A 22960-nucleotide genomic window follows, 5' to 3' on the forward strand; every position below is an offset into this window, starting at 1 on the left:
GACGCAGTGTGTCACAATAGAAATGTATTTGTCCTCACTGCGGCACAAATAAAGGAGTTTGAAATCTGATGTATCACTCAAGAAATAATAAATACACATACAGGTTGCTTAAAATTACCCAACTTCCAACAACAATCTGAGCCTCATGATTTCTTTTTTTTTTAATTCATTTAAGTGTTATTGCAAATTAAAAACACATTTCAGACAGTTTTCAGGCATTTGTGAGGACCTCGTCAACATCATGTGTTCTCAGCCAATTCATCACATTAATATTTCATTAGCTGCAAATGTTCGTCGAAAGAAAGAAAAAGAAATAAAGCGAACCAAACTTTCACTGTGTATTTGACAAAAAACGAAACACGATCGTTCTTTCTTGTCTGTTTGTTTTGTTTTGTTTTTTAAGAATGTCTGGTTAAAAAATAAAAAATAAACAAAATAAAACTACTGAAGGCGGTAAAACATTTTTTTGGAGAGCAGCTACCTAAAAACACCAAAGAAGAAGAAGCTCTTCGAACCGGAAGTGCGCTTACGTACTTCCTGTTTCCGTCAACACACACGTGTGTAGGCAAACTGTGTAGAACCTGCAGACAACGGAGCCGGACCCGGCTCAGACAGTCCCGGTCCACAGTCCGCCATGTTGGAACAACTGGGTCTGATCGGGACGATCCAGGACGAGGACCAGAGTCCGGAGGAGCCCGACAGCGAGTCCGACCAGGAGGTGAGTTGGTCCGGCCGCTCAGCTGGATCTGGACCCGCTAAAGGCCGGAGGATGTGGACCAGACTCCGGCTGGAAAACAACGGATTTACCGCCGATTGACAAATAAATAAAAACAAATGGAACCGTATGTCCAACTAAAACTCAAAATAAATAACGTTAAATAAACATTTGGACAGTTGAATAAAAACGTAAATATACTGATGAGAGTTAAGTTTTGTGATATCTATATATTTAAAATTATTATGATATGAATTGTCTGGAAAAGATGAGATAAATAAAAACTGAACAGTCAGAGATGACTGATTTTTGAGTGTAAAGCGTGTTATTGTGTATTGACTGAGCATGTGTTTGTTGTTGTTGTGTGTTTCAGGAGAAGCCCATCATCCTGAACAGGAAGAAGAAGCTGAAGTCGAGTTCTGGCTCAAAAGACTTCAACTTCGATTTTCAGTTTGGAGAGAGAGACAGCCTGGACGATGGCGACGACTGGATCATGGCTGACGTCATGAAACAGCTCAAGAAAAAGGTAGAACCTGCAGCACTTCTTTCCTCCTCTGACGTTCCTGAGCTGTGTTTTGGTTCTGTAATGTTCTTCTGCTGCATTTGGATTCTCTACCTTCTGGATTTTGGTTTTCTAATGCAAATTACACAAATGACCCCCTCATGGTAAGACTTTTGCTGCAGTTGTGTTACTGGACGGAGATGCCCTTTTTTGGCGGGACCCCCAAGAACCCTGAAGGAACCTTGCAGGTCTTTGCACCCCACTTTGATAACAGCTGGGTTGTATAACAACAGCGTTCTGTGTTTTCAGAGAGTTGTGACGACTCTGGACCAGAAAATAGAGAAAATCAGGAAGAAGAGGAAAGCTGAGGTGAGTCCTCTGGATCGGTGCAACATCATTTCCTTCCTTGTTGATTATTTTAAATATTTTTTTCCTGCCTGAGGATGGACAGAGACTCGTCCCAGCCAAGCATCTGATTAGAGTCCCGTAACTTTCTTACCATAATCAGTCACCTTTCTTTTTGCCTGAAGCCGGCCAAGTTTTAGCCAATCAGAGCCAGGCTCAACTTTCCAACAGTTTAACTTTCTTGTGTCTAAGGTGGAGTCTGTTTTCATCTACAGGAGAAATCAGGACAGAGTGACGCTGCAGAAGGTACTGCAGGGAACAACCAGGAGGAGGAGGATGGTGATGATGAAGAGAAGGATGTGAAACCTACAGCAGAAGAACTTGATGAGGAGGATGAAGATGATGATGATGATGATGATGATGATGAGGAGGAGGAGGAGGATGTAGATGAGTTTAACTCGAGTGATGAGGAAGTTCTTACCAAATCAGGTGAGTTTAGAAGAGGCTTTTATTTTGAATGTTTGCAAAATTTTCCTTCCAGAGGCTAATGCAACAACTTCAATAAATGAACTTTTAAATGTCTCAAATTTTTAATCCATCCCAAAGAAGCAAACTGCAGCTCTGAGCAGAATGTTGAAAAATATTAAAATATTCAAAATGTGATCAAAGTCCTGTGTTTTACTTTTGTTGTTGACTTCCTGTTTCCTGGCAGATGTGCTCAGAGAAAAAGAAAAACGTGGGAAGAAAAGGAAGGCGGAAGAGGAGGTAAGGATAAAGAACTGCCAATGGCGAAGTTTTGTAAATGGCGTACAGTCTGGTTACCGTGGTAACGGGGTGTTTGTGTTCAGCCCGCAGAGGCGTTCTATGGAGATGCATCTCAGTACGACGAGAAGCTGACCTTTGACGACATGAACCTTTCCAGACCCATTCTCAAGGTAAAACCTCTGCTTCTCTTACATCCGTGGAAAAATGACTCCAGTTCTGAAAGTTGAGATGAAACGAATCTCTCAAAAAGTGTCTTTTCAATTGGTAGAAAACTAATTTGAGTTCTGAACGGTGGCTCACGATGAAGACGCTCCGTGATCTGTTTGTTATGCTAACTTATGTCTCTTAAATGGCTAGAAAAATGACTGAGGTTTTGAATGGCGTAATACAATGGAACAACTTACTGATCATTTTAAATTATGTCGCTTAAATCAGTAGAAAAATAAGTGGAGTTCTGAATGGTGTAACCCCTGACCATTGTAAACGTGGTCTCTGAAGTTTGTCAAAAACTGACTGGACTGTGTAACACAATGGAGTCTACTGGTGACCTCTTTAAGTTATGCTTTTTAATTAATATTTAATAATCATTGGGGTTTTCAGTGTCTGTTAAATTGTTTGAAATCTGACTGGAGTTCTAAACTGTAAACCACCATGAGGACCCTCAGTGACCCTCAGTGACCTCGTGTTGTGTTTCTGCAGGCCATCACAGCTCTGGGCTTCAAGCAGCCAACACCCATCCAGAAGGCCTGTGTTCCTGTCGGCTTGCTGGGCAAAGACCTCTGTGCATGTGCTGCTACTGGGACAGGTAGCCTTCGTGTCCTGGGACCAGTTCATCATCCCGAGAACAGATGTTTAAAAATAAAGAATTCCTCTCCTCTCCTCAGGGAAGACAGCAGCCTTCATGCTGCCGGTGTTGGAGCGTTTGGTTTATAAACCAAGGACGTCCCAGGTGACCCGGGTCTTGGTTCTCGTTCCTACCAGAGAGTTGGGGATCCAGGTTCACTCCGTGGCCCGTCAACTCGCCCAGTTCACCTCCATCACAACCTGCCTGGCTGTCGGTGCGTCAGATCACTGATTACTGGCCTGCTCCGACTCTGAATTCTGTTCTCAGTCTGATTCTGTCTGGGCCCGTCTCCAGGTGGGTTGGACCTGAAGTCTCAGGAAGCAGCTTTGAGGGCGGGGCCAGATGTCCTTATCGCCACGCCTGGTCGGTTGATTGATCACCTCCACAACACACCAAGTTTTGAGCTCACACACATCGAGATCCTGATTCTGGACGAGGCCGACAGGTAAACAGTAACACCTGCAGGTGAGGGGGCAGCTGAGGCCTAAACTCTGGGAAACAAAGACTCACCTTGTCTTTCTTATCTGTCAGGATGTTGGACGAGTATTTTGAGGAACAGATGAAGGAGATCATCAGGTTGTGTTCCTACAACAGACAGACCATGTTGTTCTCCGCCACCATGACAGACGAGGTAAAAGCTCGTACCAGCATGACGTCACGTGTATCCAGGTGTGTTAGTGTTTGTCATATGACCCGTGTTGTCACATGACCTCTGACTCCAGGTGAAGGACCTGGCAGCGGTGTCGTTGAAGCAGCCGATCAGGATCTTCGTGAACAGCAACACTGACGTCGCTCCGTTCCTGCGGCAAGAGTTTGTCAGAATCCGAGCAAACAGAGAGGGAGACAGGGAGGCCGTGGTGGCTGGTGGGTGAAAATGCTCCTCCAGTACTCCTGCAGAACTGCGGTACTCCTGCAGAGTCCCGACTGACTGCTGTGTTTGGTTGCAGCTCTGCTGACTCGAACGTTCCAGGATCACGTTATGGTGTTCACTCAGACGAGGAAACAGGCTCACAGGCTGCACATCCTGCTGGGGCTGATGGGACTGAAGGTCGGGGAACTGCATGGAGAACTGAGCCAGAACCAGAGACTGGAGAACCTCAGGTACACACACAGACCAGAAGCTGAAGCCAGAACCGTCTGTTTGTATTTGTATGAATTTACGCAGATTGTCTTTTCTTCTCAGGCGTTTCAAAGACGACCAGATCGACATCTTGGTTGCGACAGATGTAGCTGCCAGAGGTTTGGACATCGATGGAGTCAAAACAGTGAGAGTATAGATTCTGGGGGTGCTAGGTGATGACCACTGGTTGGGGGATAAAAAAAAAGAAGTCAGATTGTACTGAAGTCTACTGGAAAATGTTCCTCCTCACTCAGCTGTTATTCATGTTGCTAAGATCGCTGTAGTTGTATGTTGAATTTGAACTTGGACAAACCCTGCCTCTTTTCTGGCTCCTCCTCCAACACTACCTGAAGACACGTCTCTGTCTCTCAGGTGATAAACTTCACCATGCCATCAACGATCAAACACTACGTCCACCGTGTCGGCCGGACAGCGAGAGCCGGTCGTTCAGGACGATCCGTGTCTCTGGTTGGAGAGTCTGAGAGGAAGATGCTGAAGGAGGTGGTGAAGTCTGCCAAGAGCAGCGTGAAGGCTCGAGTCCTGCCGCCAGGTACGCACACCTGAGAGACAGCTAGACAAGGCTGAATAGATCAGGAAGTCTGGGAGAGTTGAGCTCTGAGCAGCAGGAAATGATGGTGAGTAAAAGGTTTGCCACACCTGTGATGAGACTAAATGTTCCTCCCTTTGTGTGACTCAGAGGTCATCCTGAAGTTCAGAGACCTGATCACCAAACTGGAGAAAGACGTTGACGCTGTAGTGAAGCTGGAGAGAGAGGAGAGAGAGTTGGCTGCATCTGAGGCCAAGGTACACCTGAACAGCTCAGCACCAGCACTGTCCAATCAGTCATGTTTAACATGAGTTCAAATCAGGTTACACTTCAGCAGACGGTCATTGTTATAAAAATGTATTAAAACTCGTGTGTGCAGTTGAGCGTGGCTCAGAAGCGTCTCACTGGCTCCGCCTCTTCAAGTGAATCACAGAGAGTTTGGTTTCAAACTCAACAAGAGAGAAAACAGAGTCGCAGTGAGTATTAACATGCTAGTTTTCAAATCTGCTGCACTGCTTCAATCTCCACTTACAGTTTTCTGCAGTTTCCTCTAAATGCACTCATTAGTACCGACTAGTATTTGAATTCCTGCTCCTCCTCTCAGTGTCGAAGGCTCTGCAGGAGTTTGATCTCGCTCTTAGAGGGAAGAAGAAGAGAGCAAAGTTCCTGAAGGACAGCAAGAAGAAGGATCTGACGGTAATAACAGGCTGAATAGTGTTTTCACAAATGACTGAGTTCAGTTTAATTCCAGTGAACAGTGAGAATTCACGGTAATGTTTGATTTCTGTCGATCAAATTGAACTGAGACATCAGTGTCTCATAATTTTCAATCTGTCTTTATCTCCATCAGGCTGAAGAGCGCTCTCAGTTTGAGATCCTAAAGGCTCAGATGTTTGCTGAACGTGCAGCCAAGAGAGAGCGACGGCCAAAGAGAGCGAGAGCAATGCCCGAGGATGAGATGCTGACGAAAGGTTGGATGGATGAATGAACATCCAGACATAAATAGTTTCTTTAAACATACTTTTTGTACTGATAAAACCTACAAGCTACACCGTCTGAATGCACCCGTTTCTCTCTGTAGCAGCCAACCAGAAAGCAGCAGGAAAAGGAGGCAAGAAATCTGTGTTTGACAAAGAGCTGACGAACACCAGCAGTAAGGCTCTGAAACACTACAGAGCAGGGTAAGACTGTCTGTCAGTGCACATCTGTCTGCACACCTGTCTGCCCCGACATCCGTCTCACCTGTCTGTTTCATTCCAGACCTTCCTTCGCTGACAGGAAGCGGCTTGGTATGGACAGGAAGCGTAACGGTGGCTCCAGGTGAGTTTCACGTCTTTCACTTCTCCACCACATGACGGAGAGGGTGAAGTCAGGGTGGCTGACGCTCTGTTGTCTCCGTCAGGTTCAAAAAGAAGAAGTGATGGCCGATATGACCAAGTGGAGCAGCAGCTCTCTGAATTTTTCACCTTCTGTCTTTGTGTTAAGTGTAAATCTTTTCCAGTTTTATTCATTGAAGAACTTCTAAATAAAGTTACAGTTAAAAAAAAAATTAATTCCAGTTTCCTCGCAAATCACGGTAATGCTTTAGTTTTCACAGAGCACAGAAGGAGAGAGAAAGTTCAGGTCACATCATGTTTTTGTGGTTAAAGGTTTATTCATTTTTAAATACAATCAAACAGGCAACGTTCTGTACAAAGATAGTTTGTGTTTTACCGTCTCGGCTGCAGAAACAATACTAACTCAAAGTTTTATTTGTACCGCTTTTTCTCCAGAACTCATCTAAAGGATGTTGAATGAGTTTTAATCTGAACTGATCGCAGGAGGTAACCAATAATAAATTCCATGCGTGATAAGATTTAAACATTATCTGGTTGTTTGAACAAAGATCTACATTGTCTGAAATTAATCTGGAACTGGTTTAAATATTTGGACACAGGTTGACGGTCAGCTGACTGACAGATGACAAAACAGTCAGATCACAAAAGTCATAAAAAAACAACAAACTATACTACAAATACTAAAACAGCAGGATGGAAACAATAAATGAGGTTTCCTCATTCAGGCTTGTTAATTAATGAGCAGATCACTGAATATTGAGTCACTTCCATCCAATCAAAGAACTGATTGATCGTTTATCTGATCGCAAATGTTCAAACGGTCTGTCCACTGACCAAAACCTCCAGACTCAAAGTTGTTAGCTGTAAAACTCAGTGGGCGTCCCCATTATCCCCATTGCTGGTAAGACACAGTGAGCTCCTGTTCAGAGCTCAGGCAGTAAAACAGACTTATTTTGGTTTCTTACAGTGACTGATTGTCCTGACAAATCAAATATTTTACCATCAGTAATATGTTTACGTTCCTGTTGCTGTTATTTAATGAGCTGGGATTAATAAGGAATATTACTTATAGGAGAATTAATATTGATTACATTATATTTATGCACATGTTGATATCGTGAATGACAGCTGCATTGAGCCTTACCTGACAGTTTATTAAACCCCTCCCCCTGAAGAGCGAACGTCCAATCACAGCTTAGCAGCCAATAACTAAGCAGCAGGTCAGGACTGTCAGGTGACAATTTTATGGTCATTTCCTTGGATCAACTTAAAAAAAAAAAAACGTAACAACCTGTTGGTGTTAGCCTTCGTCTGTTAGCATGTAAGCAGCCATCATTGACAATCAGATGCACACAAAAAAATATCAGGTGAAAAATTATGTCTTTGAGTAAAGTCAGTGCAATATTAGTGCACACTAATAAAATGTGTACGTGAAGGTTATTCAGTGAGTGAAGATTATAAATCCTGTTTGGCTTTGAGCTTGTGATTTCTGGAGTAAAATAATTGAATTAATTCACATTAAATAAAGATCCCGCCTGAACACGGTTCTGTAGTTACTCCTCTCTGCCTTTAGGGAGCAGAATAAACAAAACAATCCCTCCGTACGAGAAAGAGACAACAACAGCAGCAAAAGTTGTGTCTGTTGCCATGACGATGCGTCCGTCAGCTGTGTTAAGGTTTTCCTTAAAGGTGATGACAAAATGCAACAATAAGCTGCTGATAATAAATATAATACTAATCCAACCAGGTGCAAGCGTGTTGCAGCGCTTAGCCAATTAGGTGCGAGCATGTCCCTTCAGCCAGCCAATCAGTGACAGCGAGGACAAACCCTGTTCCCATGATGCTTCTCTCTGAACGTCCAGCTGGTGTTGTTAAGTTTCTGACTCCGTCCGTTAACTTGATCTCTTTTCACAGTTTTCTTTCACATTTTAATTATTTTAAGGTTCTGCTGGTTCTGCTCCGTTTTTGCTTCAGCTCTACTTAGTTCCGGTCCAGGCCCGGTCCTGGACCGGTGACGGGGCGCAGAGCTCCGAGTCGGAGTCTGACTCGCCCTCAGCAATGTAAGGCCGGATGGAGGCGAGGCGGGCGGTGCCAGCTCCTCCTCGGTGCTCGTCCAGGTTGGTTGAGGAGTAGAAGGAGTTGTTGAGGAAGTCCAGGTTCTCTCTGGACTGGGAGATGGAGAAGCCGCTGAAGGAACGCTCCAGCTCCTCGTGGTCCACTGATGGGATGGAGATGGAGGTGTCGCTGTCCAGCTTCACCTCCTCCCCTCCTTCCCCAGCACCGTTGGTCCCGCCTCCTCCCCTCTCCTGTCTCTCAGCCCCCCCTCGCTCTCCGGTGCTGTGGCGGCTCGAACGGTTCCCGCCGTGTCTCTCCCCCGCTGGAGGAGGCGGGAGTCGAACCAGTGACCCGTCTCCCACTGGGCTTGGGCTGTTACCATGGCTACGCTGAGGATGGGGTGGCGCCTGCTGGTGGAGCTGGGAGCTGATAGGCTGCCAGGAGGTGGAGGGGGGGCAGGTGGGGGCGGTGCAGTTCCGGTGTCCCGTGGAGCTGCTGGAGCGAACCATCTTCGTCATGAAACGGGTCCTCTCTGCATTGTCGCCGCTCCCCCTGCACAACGTGAGCAAATGTGTTAACAACATCAACACAAGTCAAGTGAAAAACCTTAAAATTGTACAAACGTGAACTGCAGAGAGAAACAAAAAGGCTCAGGTGAGTAAAAACAGGAAAAGTCCTTCTTTTCTGCAGCAATGAAAGTTAACATAAACAAGTCCGGCCGGTTGGACACGACTGTTACTTCCACCAGACAAACTCTTTCAACCTCAAGACAGCGACCCAAAGCTTTTAAAGGAACGCTCCCAAAAGTATAAAACAATGTTGGTTTCCACTGCAAAAACTATGTCTGGAGTTTGGAGTTATTTTAAATTTAGATAAAAAGATTAACATTATAATGCCACTGATGTTTGTGGCTCAGGTCCATCGGTCGTTTGCTCCTTGTTCTGTTGTGTTACTGGTCTGACAGTGTGAATGTGGTTTCCAAGTGAGAGACTGACGGCTGGATTTTATTGATGGACTGGCTCTTCTCCAGCTGGTCCACCGGGCTGTGGTAGGGCGGGGCTGGGTCTGGCTCCTTGGATCCGAAGTAGGCGTCCGTCTCAGCCTGAGGTATTCCCATTCTCTGGATGTAGATGTTGACCAGGAAGTCCAGCTTTCTCTCCATAGACAGGACCTGGGGACACGACAGATGGAGGGCTCTCAGCATTTGCTCTGCTGGGAGTATGTTAAACAAACTGGTTGCTCTCAGTTACCTGCTTCTCCACCTTCCCCAGCCTTCCCATCATGCTCGGGTCCTCAGGAAGCTCCTCGCTCGCTGCTTTGGGTCGGTCTTTGTCTGTAATTGGCGTTCCTCTGCCGACTATCTGGTCCACTCTGCCAGTCACAAAAAATTTGTGATGGTAAAGAGGTGGCTGGTGAGAGGTCAGGGGTCAGAGGTCGGGAGCCTTACCTTGACTGGAGGTTCTTGATGCGGGCGAGCATGTCCAGGTGTCCCGCTGAGTACTGTTCGATCACATCCATGACGTCATAGGGACGAAGGCTCTCCTTAAACTTCCTCTTAGACACCATGAAACGCATGATGCTGAGAGAGAGAGAGAGAAAACAGGAAGTCAGCTGACACCGACCCACTGATTGGCTGGAAGGACAGGCCTCGATGTGGTCTCCATTAGGTCTGGACTAGACTCTCAGCATGTTAGAGTCCTCTAATGGAGGGTCCGGGTTTGTGTGTCGGCTCTGAGACCAGATTCCAATCAGACCCACAAAGTCCTCAGACTGAGGCGTCTGGTGTTTGTGGACTATCACGAGGGAAGACACTAAGAGCCATAAACCAGAACATACTGGCAGGATTATCTATCCAATCGGGCCTCTAAACATCACGGAGGAGCTGGAGGTCGAAATTCGTACCTTACTGAATTTTGGGACAAAGATGAAGGAATCACTGTTTCAGGAGGAGCATGAAGCTCAGAAGTGAGTAAAAAGCGGCAGACCATCCAGAATCACTGGACTTAAAAAGGTAAACATCCCTGCTGATCCACCAGTGACAACCACGGTTAGGTGCTCTTGGACCCAAACAAAGACAAACCACACCAGCAGCTGGTGAAAAAACGCTGAAGGGGAGTGTGTGCTGAGCCCACAGACAGATGGGAGCTGGAGGTCAGGAGGTCATTTAGAGATATCAAACATGATTATTTAGCCTTTCAGATTTCATCTCAATCAGTCAAATTCAGCTAACCAGACGGGAACAGACTTTGTCTACATTGGTCCAATTAGGTACCAAATCAAGTTTCTCATCAGATATAAAGTGCTGACATCGGACCCCTCCATTAGTCCACATCTTAGTGACTTATCCTGGACCTGGACCAGGACAGGTGGAACTAAAGCCGCAAACCAAAACCAGGATATGAGTACTGTGCACAGTGTTTGGTTTGGAGAAGCTGCTGCAGTTCAAATCCAGAATCTGGTTCTGATGCCAGACTGTGGAGACTGACTTTATTGAACTGGACAGCAGGACTGTCGGGAGATCTAAAAATTCTACTTCAAATACTCGACAGGGGAAGAGCTATGGACTCCAACACCAACATCACCAGGAAGGTTAAAGAAATAAACAGTAAGTATAAAAAAACAGCACAACAGAGGAGCTATAGTGGCAGAACAGAAAACAGTGAAGCTAACTGGAGGTCAGACTAACTGGGCTTACCCAAGAGCTGATGATGACCTTTGACCCTGGGGTGAGCACAAATAAATAAAAAAACAAAAAAAACAAAAAAAATAATGTGAATAAAAAGCAGAATGATTCAGTGCATAGTAACCAGCAAATAAAGGTGAGCTAAGCGATGAATGATGAGCAGATAAACCGATAAAATAAAATGATTTTCTGATTAAATTAAGAATAAACAGTTCGTACCAGATGGCCCTGATGGTGACCTTTATCCCTGGGGTCAGATCCTGAGGGACAAACTCACAGTGACAGCTCTTGTTGTCGTCGGCCATGTCTTCCCCTGGCAGGCTGGCATCTGAAACCACATCAACCACATCATCATCATCATCATCATCATCATCATCGCAGGTGGAGCATCTGATGCTGCAGCACTGATGAAATCTTCCCGTTAAGTCCAGTTTAGCCAGCTCTCTTGCAGCGGATCATTACTTCACATCCTATATGTGTATTTTATTGAGGAAAACGCTCCACATGAAGAAACTGGCCCAATGTTGCAACAGAGGTTGAGGTTTTGTAGGATTTGCCCCAAAAGCAGCATGTAGAGCCCAAACAGAAGACGAGCACAAACGAAGGATTTGACACGTCATCGCCAACCAGGTCAACTCATGATGAGTAAAGAACAAGCTCCAGTTACTGACACCAAAACGTCCCATCTGTCCTCTCAGCATTTCCTCAAGGGAGCCGCACACGGCACTGAGATCCTTTAAAATCAGAACTGATATTTATATCGGATCAGAATTCAGCTGTAAATTATTTATATTAAACAAACGGAGCAGAACATGTTTTTCATTGAACCTGGTTTCAATGAAGGAAGACGCTTCACTGACCTGACGCTCATCCCAAACAGGACAACGAGCCCGAGGTGTGTTTGTGTGTGTCTGTGTGTGTGAGTGTGTTGTTGTTGTGTGTATGCTGACCTGGGGAGTTCTTCTGTCTGAACTCTTCATCCTGCATCTCTATCAGCACTACAGGAGGAGACAGAGGAGACAGAGAACTCATCACCACCACCACCATCATCATCATCATCATCATCATCATCATCACCACCACCACCATCATCACCAACAAAGCACAAACACCTGTCGGGTACGGAGGCCTTTCACGATTTAAAGAAACGCTCCGACATCCATTAAATCCCCAGTTTCGGTGTACAAATACACATCAGTTGGCCTAGCTTAGAACAATTTTGATTTTCTACCACAATAGCAGAAATGTGTGAGATGAACTTGTTGAATGTCGAGACAAAATTGAAATAGCAATGAGTGAAAACTTGTATAAACCAGCCAGGTCCAGTTTAAACCGCCAATAGTTAGCTCGCTGTATAAACTCATCCAGGTTAAACCAGTCAGATACCGAGTTAACCGGTTTAATCCTTCATAAGTCAGCTGGATTTGATACAAAGCAGTGAGATCTGCTTTGAATCGTGAAGATCCAGTTAAAACCATTCAGTCATCTTCTACCGCTTATTGGGCGAGAGGCGGGGTCACCCTGGACGGGCCGCCAGTCCATCACAGGGCCAACACACACAGAGACAGACAGAGACCAACGAACAATTTAGAGTCACCAGTGAACCCAAACATGATGTCTTTGGACGGAGGGAGGAAATCGAAGTACCCAGAGGAAACATGGAGACTCCACACAGAAAGGCCTCAGGCCGGGAACCAAACCAACAACCTTCTTCCTTATAAACCAGCCAGATCTTTGATGAACCAATCAGTGCAGGCCGGTCAGGTCCAGTATAAACCAGCTGTCCAAGATAATGAGAGTTGGTCTGTTTTCTCCTCTGCTCCTGTCCTTTCCTGCCTCCTTACCTCCTCCTCTCTCTTAAAATAAACATTAAATCTGTTCCTCTTGTTTAATGACTAACACTGAGGTCGTAAAAGGTTTTTATTTTTTCAGCAAACTGCTTTCTCCGTTATGTGTCCCGTGTGTCTGAGCTCAGTGGCCCCTCTATAAAAAAGTGTTACTCAGCAAAGTTCCTGAACGTAATATGGATAAAACAGAAATTATCTTTGTGTGTTTGTGGTATATATGTTTATTTATGTGGTGTTAGTATCTCCTAATTTTCCACATACTGAACGTGATGAACAAAAGCACGATCCACTAAACAACCACAGCACCTTGAGCAGACGGCCACCCCGCCCCTTTTTTGGCGTTCAGGCAGTTGAATGAAAATGACTTTTTGAGACAGACAGAGCTGGTTTGCCGTCGTGGAAGAGCTGAATGTCTTTGAGTTACCTTCAGAGTTTTGGCGGGACGCAGCGCCTCTGATCCTGAAGGCCTGTCGGGCTCTGCTACGTTCTCCAAAACTCCAGCTCTTTGGAACCTTGCTGGGACTCTCCTCCAGATTTGGCTCCATGCTGGGTGAACGTCGCAGCGCCTGGACTCCCCCTGGACCTCCAGGAACACCAGGAGCCGCCCCAGGTCCTGGACTCACACCGGAGCCAACTGTCGGGACCACTGAAGACGAGAGGTGGGGAAGGAAAGATGGACGTCAAGGATCGGATATCACACTGGTTTATAATCCTGGTTGATGTCAGTCAGTTCAATAACTGAAGAGCCAACCATTGTGCTCCCATAGATGAAAGTAATGATAGTAATGATAAAACATGATCTTTTCTGAGAAAATGCATGAGTCATGCACCGGTGACTCATACAGGCTGGTCACCATTACGTGGTGAAAGGATTTCAGGCCTGCTGCCGCTGGAACAAAACGTTTTTAACTGTCAAGAAAATAAGAAAACGTTAAGGGACAGAACAACACAGGCTGACCTACACGTGAGGACAAAAACATGAACCCTGAGACTGGAAAGTATTTTTAGATCCTCATAGCCCTCTAATGTTTTTGCAGTAGCACTCTGAAAGGGATCTGTGGCTGAAATAGTGCAAAGGAAGGCACACCATGTGCTCGACAGGGAGGGCATTAATCCAGTGAGTGGCATCAGAGATGGAAAAACTCCCTCAGGTCAGAATCAATATCTTTCAGAGCAGACTTCATCAGATAAGATGGTGGACCAGCCCTGTAGAGAGGCTCACAATCGTCACACCAATATCAAAGAAAACGGTGTGAGGAGCCCCAAAACCTGGACCTCATACCAAACAAGCCAAAGTTAGACCGGACTAAACCGAAGAACTTCCTCAGAATATTGTCCAGATGTGATCCACCGTCCACGTCGCAGGAGACACAAAAATCCTTTCTGTCCTCTGAGGTCAACATTCAAAAACAATCTCTCACACTCACCATGCTGAGGAGACCCTTTCCCCTTGGATGATGAACTCCGGGGGGACGAGAAGACTCGCTCCTTCAGACTGACCTTCTGGCTGTGAACAGAACGTCAGGTAGGTTTAATTGGACCTGATATCATTTGGGATTTATTTATTTATTTATTTCTTCTCCCGCTGACCTTGGAGACGGGTCAGGCTGGACGTCTTTCCTGCACAGGCAGAGACAGAGACAGGAACATTTAATTTGAGCACGTATCGGTTTTTCACTTAAAATTTTGCATATTGCATTTGCCACACAAAAAAGGTCCTGAATAAATCACATGACCACGATGCCCTTCATTGGTGGAAAGTGAAAAACAGTAATGAGAATCAACTTTTGTAACTCTAACTGCAAATTTGGTGCACAGTGATGTGAAACTGAGTTTGACAGTGTCCATTATAAACAGATAAAAATGCTCACAACACAATAAAAAACATATTAAAATTTAATTTGGTGGAAATTGGTCATAACTCAGTTTGTCACGTGGGAAACCGAATCGATCTCAGTGGGGACATCTGTGCTTTGTCATAAATGTCCGAAACCTAAAAATCAATACACTTAATAATCACTGAAAATAACAATGAATCAAACGTACCACTCAACTCGGCTCAACTGTAACTGAAAGAGGGCAAAAACGTCTTAGCATCATGATGCCACCTTGCAGTTAGCGTTGCAGCGGTGGCAGCAGTTTGTGTTGCAGTTGTGTTTGTGGTGTTTGTCATGCAACTTGATGCGTTGAGCATTTCACACCTGAATGAAAGTCCTGATTTGTTCTTGAGGTTCCTCAACAAATCCAACTGATTGAGAGGAGGAATCAGCCTGCAGGCAGAAACAGGAAATGAAGTGATTAATATAAACAGCCACTTCCTGTCTGTCGGGGGACAGGTGAGTCTCACCTGTACATGGGGACAGAGACAGTCCTCTCATAATAATCCCAGGTTGAGTTCAGATCTGTTCGGCTCAGATTCGTGGCGTAAACCCTCCACGCCGCCTGCAGGCAGACAGACAGAGCAAACAGCTACGATGATGTTGACAAAGAAAAAGCATTGCTCGGGAGATGCTGAAGTGATGGATGAAAGAAAGTTCAGGATGTCTCCTCATCTTCACAAAAACAAATCTGCTCAGCAGAGACAATAAAAATCAGAAAGGCGGAAGTTCATTCCTCTAATCTTCAACACTAACTGGATTGTCTTACTTAGAAAACACAGAAAAAGTTGAGTAACGTTCCCAACAGGGCGCGTTAAAACATTTTATCTTTTATCTGACAGACTCACAAAACAACTGAGCGCTTCTATTGTGGCTGTGATCTCTGTTGGGATCTCATTTAGAATTTATTGTGTTTACCTGCTGTGACTGACACTCTTCCTGTCTTTCATTTTTCTGATGTCTTTATAATCTGAGAAGTTCAAACTCCGCCTACTTCCTCTCATCCGAAACAGCCGTCCGATCACTGTGCAGAGTGGCCGTGACGTCAGAGCGCTGCTTCACCTGTATGAGTCCGGCCGCCGGGTTTCGTCTCTTCTCAAAGTGTTTCTGTCGGTGCTGCTCCTGAACCTTCAGAGCGAATCCAGAACCCAGGATCCCCTGAAGACACACACACACATGAACAGGTGACAGGAGACCAGGTGAGCTGGATGGGCCGGCTGGACTCTCACCTGTCTCAGGTGAACTCATCTCTCAAGTGACTCACAGCAGGAAGAGCGAAGAATGAAACTCCGATCAGAGTGAAGGTCGCCGCCAGCAGACGTCCGTTCCAGGTGATGGGGAACTTGTCTCCATATCCGATGGTCGTCAAGGTGATCTGACGGAGACAGATTTTTTCTGATTAAATAGATCCGTGTGTTCGGACAAACGTTTGAACTTGAGTCCTGAGAGTTCAGCTCAACCCAAACTGTTTCGCTGAGGAGGAGGAGGACATTTGACTGTTTCTATTGTATGTCTTACTCTTCGTGTCACAGTTATTAGGATAGACCTTTTGAGGATGGTTCTCTCTCACCATCAGAAGCCGTCGTTCAGCTCATCTCTGAGCACATTGTGTGCCATAAAATGAAATAAATCCTCAACGTGAAATGTGTTCACGTGTTTTCTCTCATTGAGTTCAAAACTGCTTTTAAGGAACCGGTTTTTAGATACATGAAAGTGTTATTTTATATATATATTTGTGCGTTTGTGATAGCCTTGTATTCTTCACTGACAACAGATGTTAAACAGATGTGTCCTGTTCCAGCTGGCCACGGGGCTCAGCGCTGATTAAATCCTCTCCGTTTCCGTCGTGTTAACGACGCTGCCTGACCCCCTAACATCTGTAGCTGTTTGTTGGGTGTGTTATTATTGTGTGTCATTGAGTGTTGCTCTCACCAGTCCCCACCACAGGGCATCGGCGTATGTCTCAAACTGTTCGTTGTCTTCTTTTTCTGCCAAATAAACGAGGAAACTGGCCAGAATGAGACATAAGAAGCCGATGTACCAGGCTGTGATCAACTCCTGCAGGGGGGGACGAGAGACATCAGGTCAAACTGAGAGAGAGAGAGAGAGAGATGGAGAGTTCACTAATGCCATTATTATATTGTTGTTGACATTTTGTGGTCCCCCTGAAATCCATTCGATTCAATTACAAACTGGAGGCTTCAAAAACCAATGAGTGACGAATATCTTCTTAATTTTATAAACCACAAAAACAACTCTTTGAATTTAAAATATCCAGATATGACCGAGTCTCCAGGACAGACTGAGACTTCAGACCAAAAACCTGAACGAGTCCTCAGTGGATCTATTGATCAGATAACAGCCGATCGATCGCAGTCAATCAAATTATTCATTTCACCAAAAAATTGATTGATCCGACGCAAATCTGCAGCATCAAAAAAAAAAAAAAAGAAAAAAGAAGACGCTCAGCTTCCTTGATGAACTGTATTCTTTTTGTTGTTTCTGTCTTTCATGGTCCACCTGCCGTTTATTAGATGAAGAAACCTTTAGATGTTAGAAAGCGAGAGCTGAAAGAAAGAGGAAGACATCAGATTTTAAGAAAGTAAAAGTGTTAGAATGACAGACAGAGAGACATTAGGTTTGACTGAAGGAGAGGGAGATTAAGTTAGACATAAAAGAGAGAGAGACATTAGGTTTGACTGAAGGAGAGGGAGATTAAGTTAGACATAAAAGAGAGAGAGACATTAGGTTAGACTAAAAGGAAGCCAGACGTGAGGTGAGAGAGATTAGATTTGGCAAAAAGGCAGACAGCTGAGTAACGATACATTATGTCAGGAAAGGCTCAACAGCAACACATCAAAATACAAAATGCTGATATTCCCCTCTCGCACACACCTTTATGTGACAGCGGACTGAAACTTAGACATCAGGAACATGAGGGCAGGTGGTCGATAACTCAGATCAATTTAGTTCAGGATCAATGAAAAAGATCAGCTGTCAGAAAGATGAAACCAACAAACCAATACTGCTGACACATATATGCACACACATACACACAAAACATGCACACAAATACACTCAGCCTTCCTCATCACATCATGTTTCATGTTTGATTCTGTCACAGCAGCAAGCTGCAGCTCTAAAACGCTGAATCAACACGACGCTCTGTGAAAATATCACATCTGGAAAAACTGAACGGAAGACGAGTTTCTCGAACGCGTCTCAGTTTCTCCTTCTGAGTCAGACGAGCTGATGAAATCAGGTGAAACGGCTCAGCAGCTAATCTCAGGGGACATAAAGGTTTGAGCAGCAAAGGCGGAAAGCAGGTGAAGATTAATAACTGTTTTTTTTTTATGGATGAAACTGGAGCGAACCCGGAGTCTTAGTTCAACTTCTCTGCCAATCCATGTTTTCACAACAAAAGCAGGTGAAGTGTCAGTTTACACGTGAGAATTTCAGCCGCTAACTGTTGAAACATCAGGTGACACACAGACAGGCAGGTAAAACGAGGTTCACCTTGCTGTGGGCGTAGACCACCGAGCCCAGCAGTTTCCAGGTCCCTCCTCGTCGGTCCATCCGGATCATCCTCAGGATCTGAAGGAACCGAAGAGACCGGATGGCCGACGTGGCGAAGACGTTTCCCTGAGTCCCTGCAGCCAAGACTGAGATGGACGCGATCAGCACCATGATGTCTGAAAGAGACGGGCCACAGAGAGGGACGCAAAGACGCAGCAGTCAACATTAAAAAGACACTGAGACTCCAGCTCAAAGGAAAACCAATTGTTTCACATTAGAACCACACAAATTCTAAATAAAATGAATCAAAGCTTGGCCAAACGAGGCAAAAATGCCACGGTGAAACTGTGTATTTAAAAATCTGGCAGGTGCACAGAAAACCTTTCTTTTTCTTTTATTCATCCAAAAAAAAAACTAAACGGTGGCTTCCCATGAAAACCAGAGACCATCGGTCCTTTTACTACGAAGGTCTGCAGTGCCAAGAGCTGAGCAAGGAAAACAAAATTTGTTTATGGCAACACAAACACAGAAGGCTGCTTGGAGAGCACGCAGAGAGCTGCAGCCAAGCAGGACAGTATTTACCTTTATCACCCGCACGCTGAAAGAACGACACGAGCGTTGTATGAAAACAACAGAATGAATATTGCACCATGTGTTGTTTGTGAGAAGGGAGATGGGCTGTGGTGCAGAGTCATGGGACAAACCAGTTTAATGCTTAATGAGGACAGATTGTCAGGAAAGAGTGGTTTTAATAATAATTATAAAAAAGGCAATCATTTTCCAATTTTCCATTTCCACCAACCTGGTCTGATTTCTACATGACACTGTATGTATTTATTCATCGCACTCAACTATTATTGTGTTGTTAAAGCCATCAGACTCACCTGAATATTGATGTGTTGTAAAAGCCATCAGACTCAACGGAGTGTTAAGGTGTTGTTAAAGTCATCAGACTCACCTGAATATTGATGTGTTGTAAAAGCCATCAGACTCAACGGAGTGTTAAGGTGTTGTTAAAGTCATCAGACTCACCTGAATATTGATGTGTTGTAAAAGCCATCAGACTCAACGGAGTGTTAAGGTGTTGTTAAAGTCATCAGACTCACCTGAATATTGATATATTATAAAAGCCATCAGACTCAACGGAGTGTTAAGGTGTTGTTAAAGTCATCAGACTCACCTATGACACAGAAGGGTTTTCTGGCAAATTTCAGTCGTCCTCTCCATCCTCTGTACCGACAACAACAACCTGCAGCCCAGATCCTCACCATGTACTCCACCCCAAAGACCACGATGGTCACCACTTCCTGTTACACAACAACATCACACTGTTAACAACCAAGTACACTTGCAGCTAACCATTATAAGGCAGGAAATCATCAAAGGAGAGAAGCTGGAACCACCAAACATTAAATAACATGGAAAAAAAAAAACCTGAGGAGTAAATCAGGTGGATAAAGAAAATAAAGAAAATGCTGGAAGTCACTTAAAAAGACGTGTTATCTAACAGGGCAACCAGCACATTGTCCCTTACTAAATAATGATAAGAAGAATATAAACAATCTAAATCTGAGGGCAAACATATTCTTCATCTTTTCCATTTCTGTTTATCACATATAACCGATCAGTCGATTAATTCCTGCATTTTTTCAAACTCACAAAGAGGAAGCAAAGACCTGCAGTAAAAATATCAAAGCACGGAGACAGAAGAGCTAAAAATACCAAAACGTCACAATTTCTATTTACAGGATTTATTTAGTTCATCAGTCCTTCACTGCGTGAGCTGCAGGGAGAGCATGAACATGTCAGTGTTTTCTTTTTTACCAGGATGTAAAGAGCGTCCTCCGAACTCTTCTCGTACTCTTTGATGGTGGAGAACACGGACAGAACCAGACAGGAGAACACCAGCAGGAACCTTCAACAGAGAACGTTAAACAGTGAACACACTGATACTCTGCCGTGTGCATGAAAACTGATCTCAGGTCTGTGTTCCGGGGTCTAGGCCGTGACATCTGATCTCAGGCCTGTATTAACTTATTGATCCTCAGCTCTTCTTGGAAACTGAAGCCCAGAGCAGCCGACACCAGTCCATTTATTAAAGTCACTGATGTTATCAGTGTGACATTTATCTGTTTTATTTGACTGATGATTGTTTTCTCTAGACCTTTATCTGCCGGTCGGGATGTGATGTTGGTGCAGATACTCCGCATTAAATTCTTCTTCCAGATGATGAGCTGATGGTTCATCCAGATTATAGTCGTGAAAAGTAACAGAAGGCCGTTTCGCAATTCAGCTGAATAAATGGATTTAACGTGAATTACTTTTATTTCCTCTTTATGTTACTAGCAGAAAATAAATGAATCCTGTTGAGTATGACACTTTGAATTTCAAGTGTTTATTGCTTCTGAAAGAATAATAAAAAATGTTGAAATGAATTTGCATTATCTATACTGTGAATTTTCTGGCCTTGATATAATTTGTTTAGTTATATTGCGCACGTGTATAGTTATGCACACATGCATGTTATTTTACTCTACGACTGGGTACCTTATTAATCTAATGAATTGTGGCCTTCACTGCAGTATGATATTAATGTCAGTTTATGAGGACCACCGGCTGAGTCCGTCTGATGCAGCAGGTCTGTCGTAGATCGTTCTGGTTCTGTTTGTATTGAAACAGAACGGTGCTGGCTCAGCTGTGTCAGGTGCTCCATCACTCCGTCGTTCAGAGTGATGGGAGCACCTGACAGTGAGCAGTGTGCAGACAGGTAGTTACACGTAGGCGTGGTAGATGAAGGCCCATCCTCGAGGTCTCTCCAGGACGTTGTAGAGGAAGTTCTGCAGGCGTCTGTACAGAGCGTTTCGTTTCGGCGGTTTCTTTCCCCCGGAGACACTGCTGCGCTGCCGTCGAGTTCCCTCCTCCCCACCTGAGAGCACAGAAATCAATGGGCTGATTGTGGGACTGCAGAGATTTATCAATTATTCAATTCATTGATTGACAGGAAATCAGTGAGAAGTGTCTGATGGATGTTTCATTGTTTTAAGTACACAAAAACTCCTCTGCTTTAGCTGCCCAGGTGTCTAATTTTAACACAATGCTGAATATCTTTGGTTTTGGGAAAAAAAAAATAACGAGACAGTTCTGTTCATGTCAAGGCTGGTGAATTTTAGGCTTGTGTGTTTTGATTTGAACTTTTATTTTCTTGACATGTTATAATTTTTTACTTAGGAGCTGGTTCACTAACTGGATAAAAACACAGGTACCATCACCATGACAGTGCGTTCAGTAAAAGCTTCACAGAGCCGGTAAACGTTTAGAGGTCTGCAGTCTGCACACCGATTTAACAGTTTCTAGAAAACAGTGCAAACCTGAACACATTTATGGGAGTCCAAACTTTATACTATATACCTCCAAGGTGTCAGAAAATTCAGAAATGAAAGAGCTGATTAGAAGAATTCTTTTTCTCCTGCTTTAACATCGTTGGTCCAAACCTGCAGATCTGGTGAGAAGATGCGTCTGTTTGTGTTTGTTTTTTGTTTTTTTTATCCATCACAGTAAAGCCTGAACCCCTCCCGGATCATCCCGGATCATCCCTCTGATATTTACATTAACAAATTCATTCATATCAGCTTTTTCTTTCTTTTTTTTTTTTTTTTACTGCTGCTTTGTCAAAAAGCTTCATCACACACACACATTTTCAGGCTGCAGGTTTGTGTGTGTACCTGATATTAGCAGAGCTCCATCCCTGCTGGACTCGGTCCCTCCGGCCTCCAGACCCACGAAGCCGACCTTCAGCTTCTTCTGGTCGGCCTGCGCCCCGGGGAACACCCCGCCGTTCCGGGATTTCTGCACCATGACTGAGAACCGCGGACCCGCACCGACCTACCGATCTACTGCCAGCCCGCAGACAAAGCACCGAGTCCGGCCAAGCCCGGCGGGAGCATCGCTGCTGCGGAGAGGAGGAGAGGTGCGGAGGGGGACGGGACCCGCAGAGAGCCAAGCTGGTGACAGATTGGCTGATCAGCAGGTTTTTTTTTTTTTTATCTCCCTCACAGACTTCCCGCACAAAAGGGAAACAGAATGACGTCAGCGACGTTGATTGATCACAAATTATCTAAAAAAAAAAATATTAGCTAGATATAAAACACAATAAAGGCACAAAAGAAAGATCTGTGCGTGAGCGCGGGATGGCTTATTAGCTCATCTGCCCATCACCGTGGTAACGGGATGACCTGAGGGTGGTAACCACGGCAACCGGAGGAGAGACAAGTGGAGTAAAACAAAGCAGGAGGCACAAAGACGGAGGGAGAGGAAGAGGAGGAGGAAAAAGAAGGAAGTGAGGAAGAAGAGGAAGAGGAGGAGAAAGAAGGAAGTGAGGAAGAAGGGGAAGAGGAGGAGAAAGAAGGAAGTGAGGAAGAAGGGGAAGAGGAGGAGAAAGAAGGAAGTGAGGGAGAAGAGGAAGAGGAGGAGAAAGAAGGAAGTGAGGAAGAGGAGGAGGGGAAAGTGGAGGAGGAGAAAGAAGGAAGTGAAGAAGAGGAAAAGGAGGGGAAAGTAGAGGAGACAAAAGAAGGACGTGAGGAAGAAGAGGAGGGGAAAGTGGAGGAGGAGAAAGAAGGAAGTGAGGAAGAAGAGGAAGAGGAGGGGAAAGTGGAGGAGGAGAAAGAAGGAAGTGAGGAAGAAGAGGAGGGGAAAGTGGAGGAGGAAAAAGAAGGAAGTGAGGAAGAAGAGGAAGAGGAGGGGAAAGTGGAGGAGGAGAAAGAAGGACGTGAGGAAGAAGAGGAGGGGAAAGTGGAGGAGGAGAAAGAAG

The 22960-nt window shown here is 44.8% G+C and overlaps 2 protein-coding genes across 2 annotated transcripts; one reads left to right on the plus strand and one right to left on the minus strand.

Moving 5' to 3' along the window:
* The first annotated feature begins 554 nt into the window (after nt 1-554).
* On the plus strand, nt 555-6594 carry ddx27 (DEAD (Asp-Glu-Ala-Asp) box polypeptide 27). The gene is made up of 21 exons (XM_029502174.1): nt 555-718; nt 1089-1241; nt 1527-1586; nt 1838-2051; nt 2275-2327; nt 2411-2497; nt 3027-3132; nt 3212-3385; nt 3466-3616; nt 3703-3802; nt 3894-4035; nt 4119-4272; nt 4355-4436; nt 4664-4841; nt 4989-5095; nt 5218-5314; nt 5443-5534; nt 5689-5809; nt 5920-6019; nt 6099-6158; nt 6241-6594. Exons 1-21 carry the CDS (start codon nt 635-637, stop codon nt 6257-6259), a joined length of 2334 nt encoding a protein of 777 aa, XP_029358034.1. The 5' UTR covers nt 555-634; the 3' UTR covers nt 6260-6594.
* On the minus strand, nt 6471-22544 carry kcnq2b (potassium voltage-gated channel, KQT-like subfamily, member 2b). Its single transcript, XM_029502172.1, has 19 exons — nt 21876-22544; nt 20929-21079; nt 19978-20068; nt 19334-19460; nt 18154-18329; nt 16570-16695; nt 15902-16012; nt 15700-15795; nt 15108-15202; nt 14962-15030; nt 14351-14380; nt 14188-14267; nt 13185-13406; nt 11864-11911; nt 11133-11241; nt 9678-9809; nt 9481-9601; nt 9226-9401; nt 6471-8782 (listed from the first exon to the last, which is right to left on the minus strand). Exons 1-19 carry the CDS (start codon nt 22006-22008, stop codon nt 8152-8154), a joined length of 2724 nt encoding a protein of 907 aa, XP_029358032.1. The 5' UTR covers nt 22009-22544; the 3' UTR covers nt 6471-8151.
* Nucleotides 22545-22960: the final 416 nt, after the last annotated feature.

The sequence above is a fragment of the Echeneis naucrates genome, chromosome 5 (assembly GCF_900963305.1).
Source record: "Echeneis naucrates chromosome 5, fEcheNa1.1, whole genome shotgun sequence".
Lineage (NCBI taxonomy): Eukaryota > Metazoa > Chordata > Actinopteri > Carangiformes > Echeneidae > Echeneis > Echeneis naucrates.

Coding starts and splice junctions, on each gene's coding strand:
- kcnq2b (XM_029502172.1), bottom strand. CDS start 22,008: ATGGTGCAGAAATCCCGGAACGGCGGGGTGTTCCCCGGGGCGCAGGCC. Junction 21,080..21,875: donor TGGAGCTCTGCTAATATCAG/GTACACACACAA, acceptor CTGTGCTCTCAG/GTGGGGAGGAGGGAACTCGA. Junction 9,810..11,132: donor GTCACCATCAGGGCCATCTG/GTACGAACTGTT, acceptor TCTCTCTCTCAG/CATCATGCGTTTCATGGTGT.
- ddx27 (XM_029502174.1), top strand. CDS start 635: ATGTTGGAACAACTGGGTCTGATCGGGACGATCCAGGACGAGGACCAG. Junction 1,242..1,526: donor TGAAACAGCTCAAGAAAAAG/GTAGAACCTGCA, acceptor CTGTGTTTTCAG/AGAGTTGTGACGACTCTGGA. Junction 1,587..1,837: donor GGAAGAAGAGGAAAGCTGAG/GTGAGTCCTCTG, acceptor TTTCATCTACAG/GAGAAATCAGGACAGAGTGA.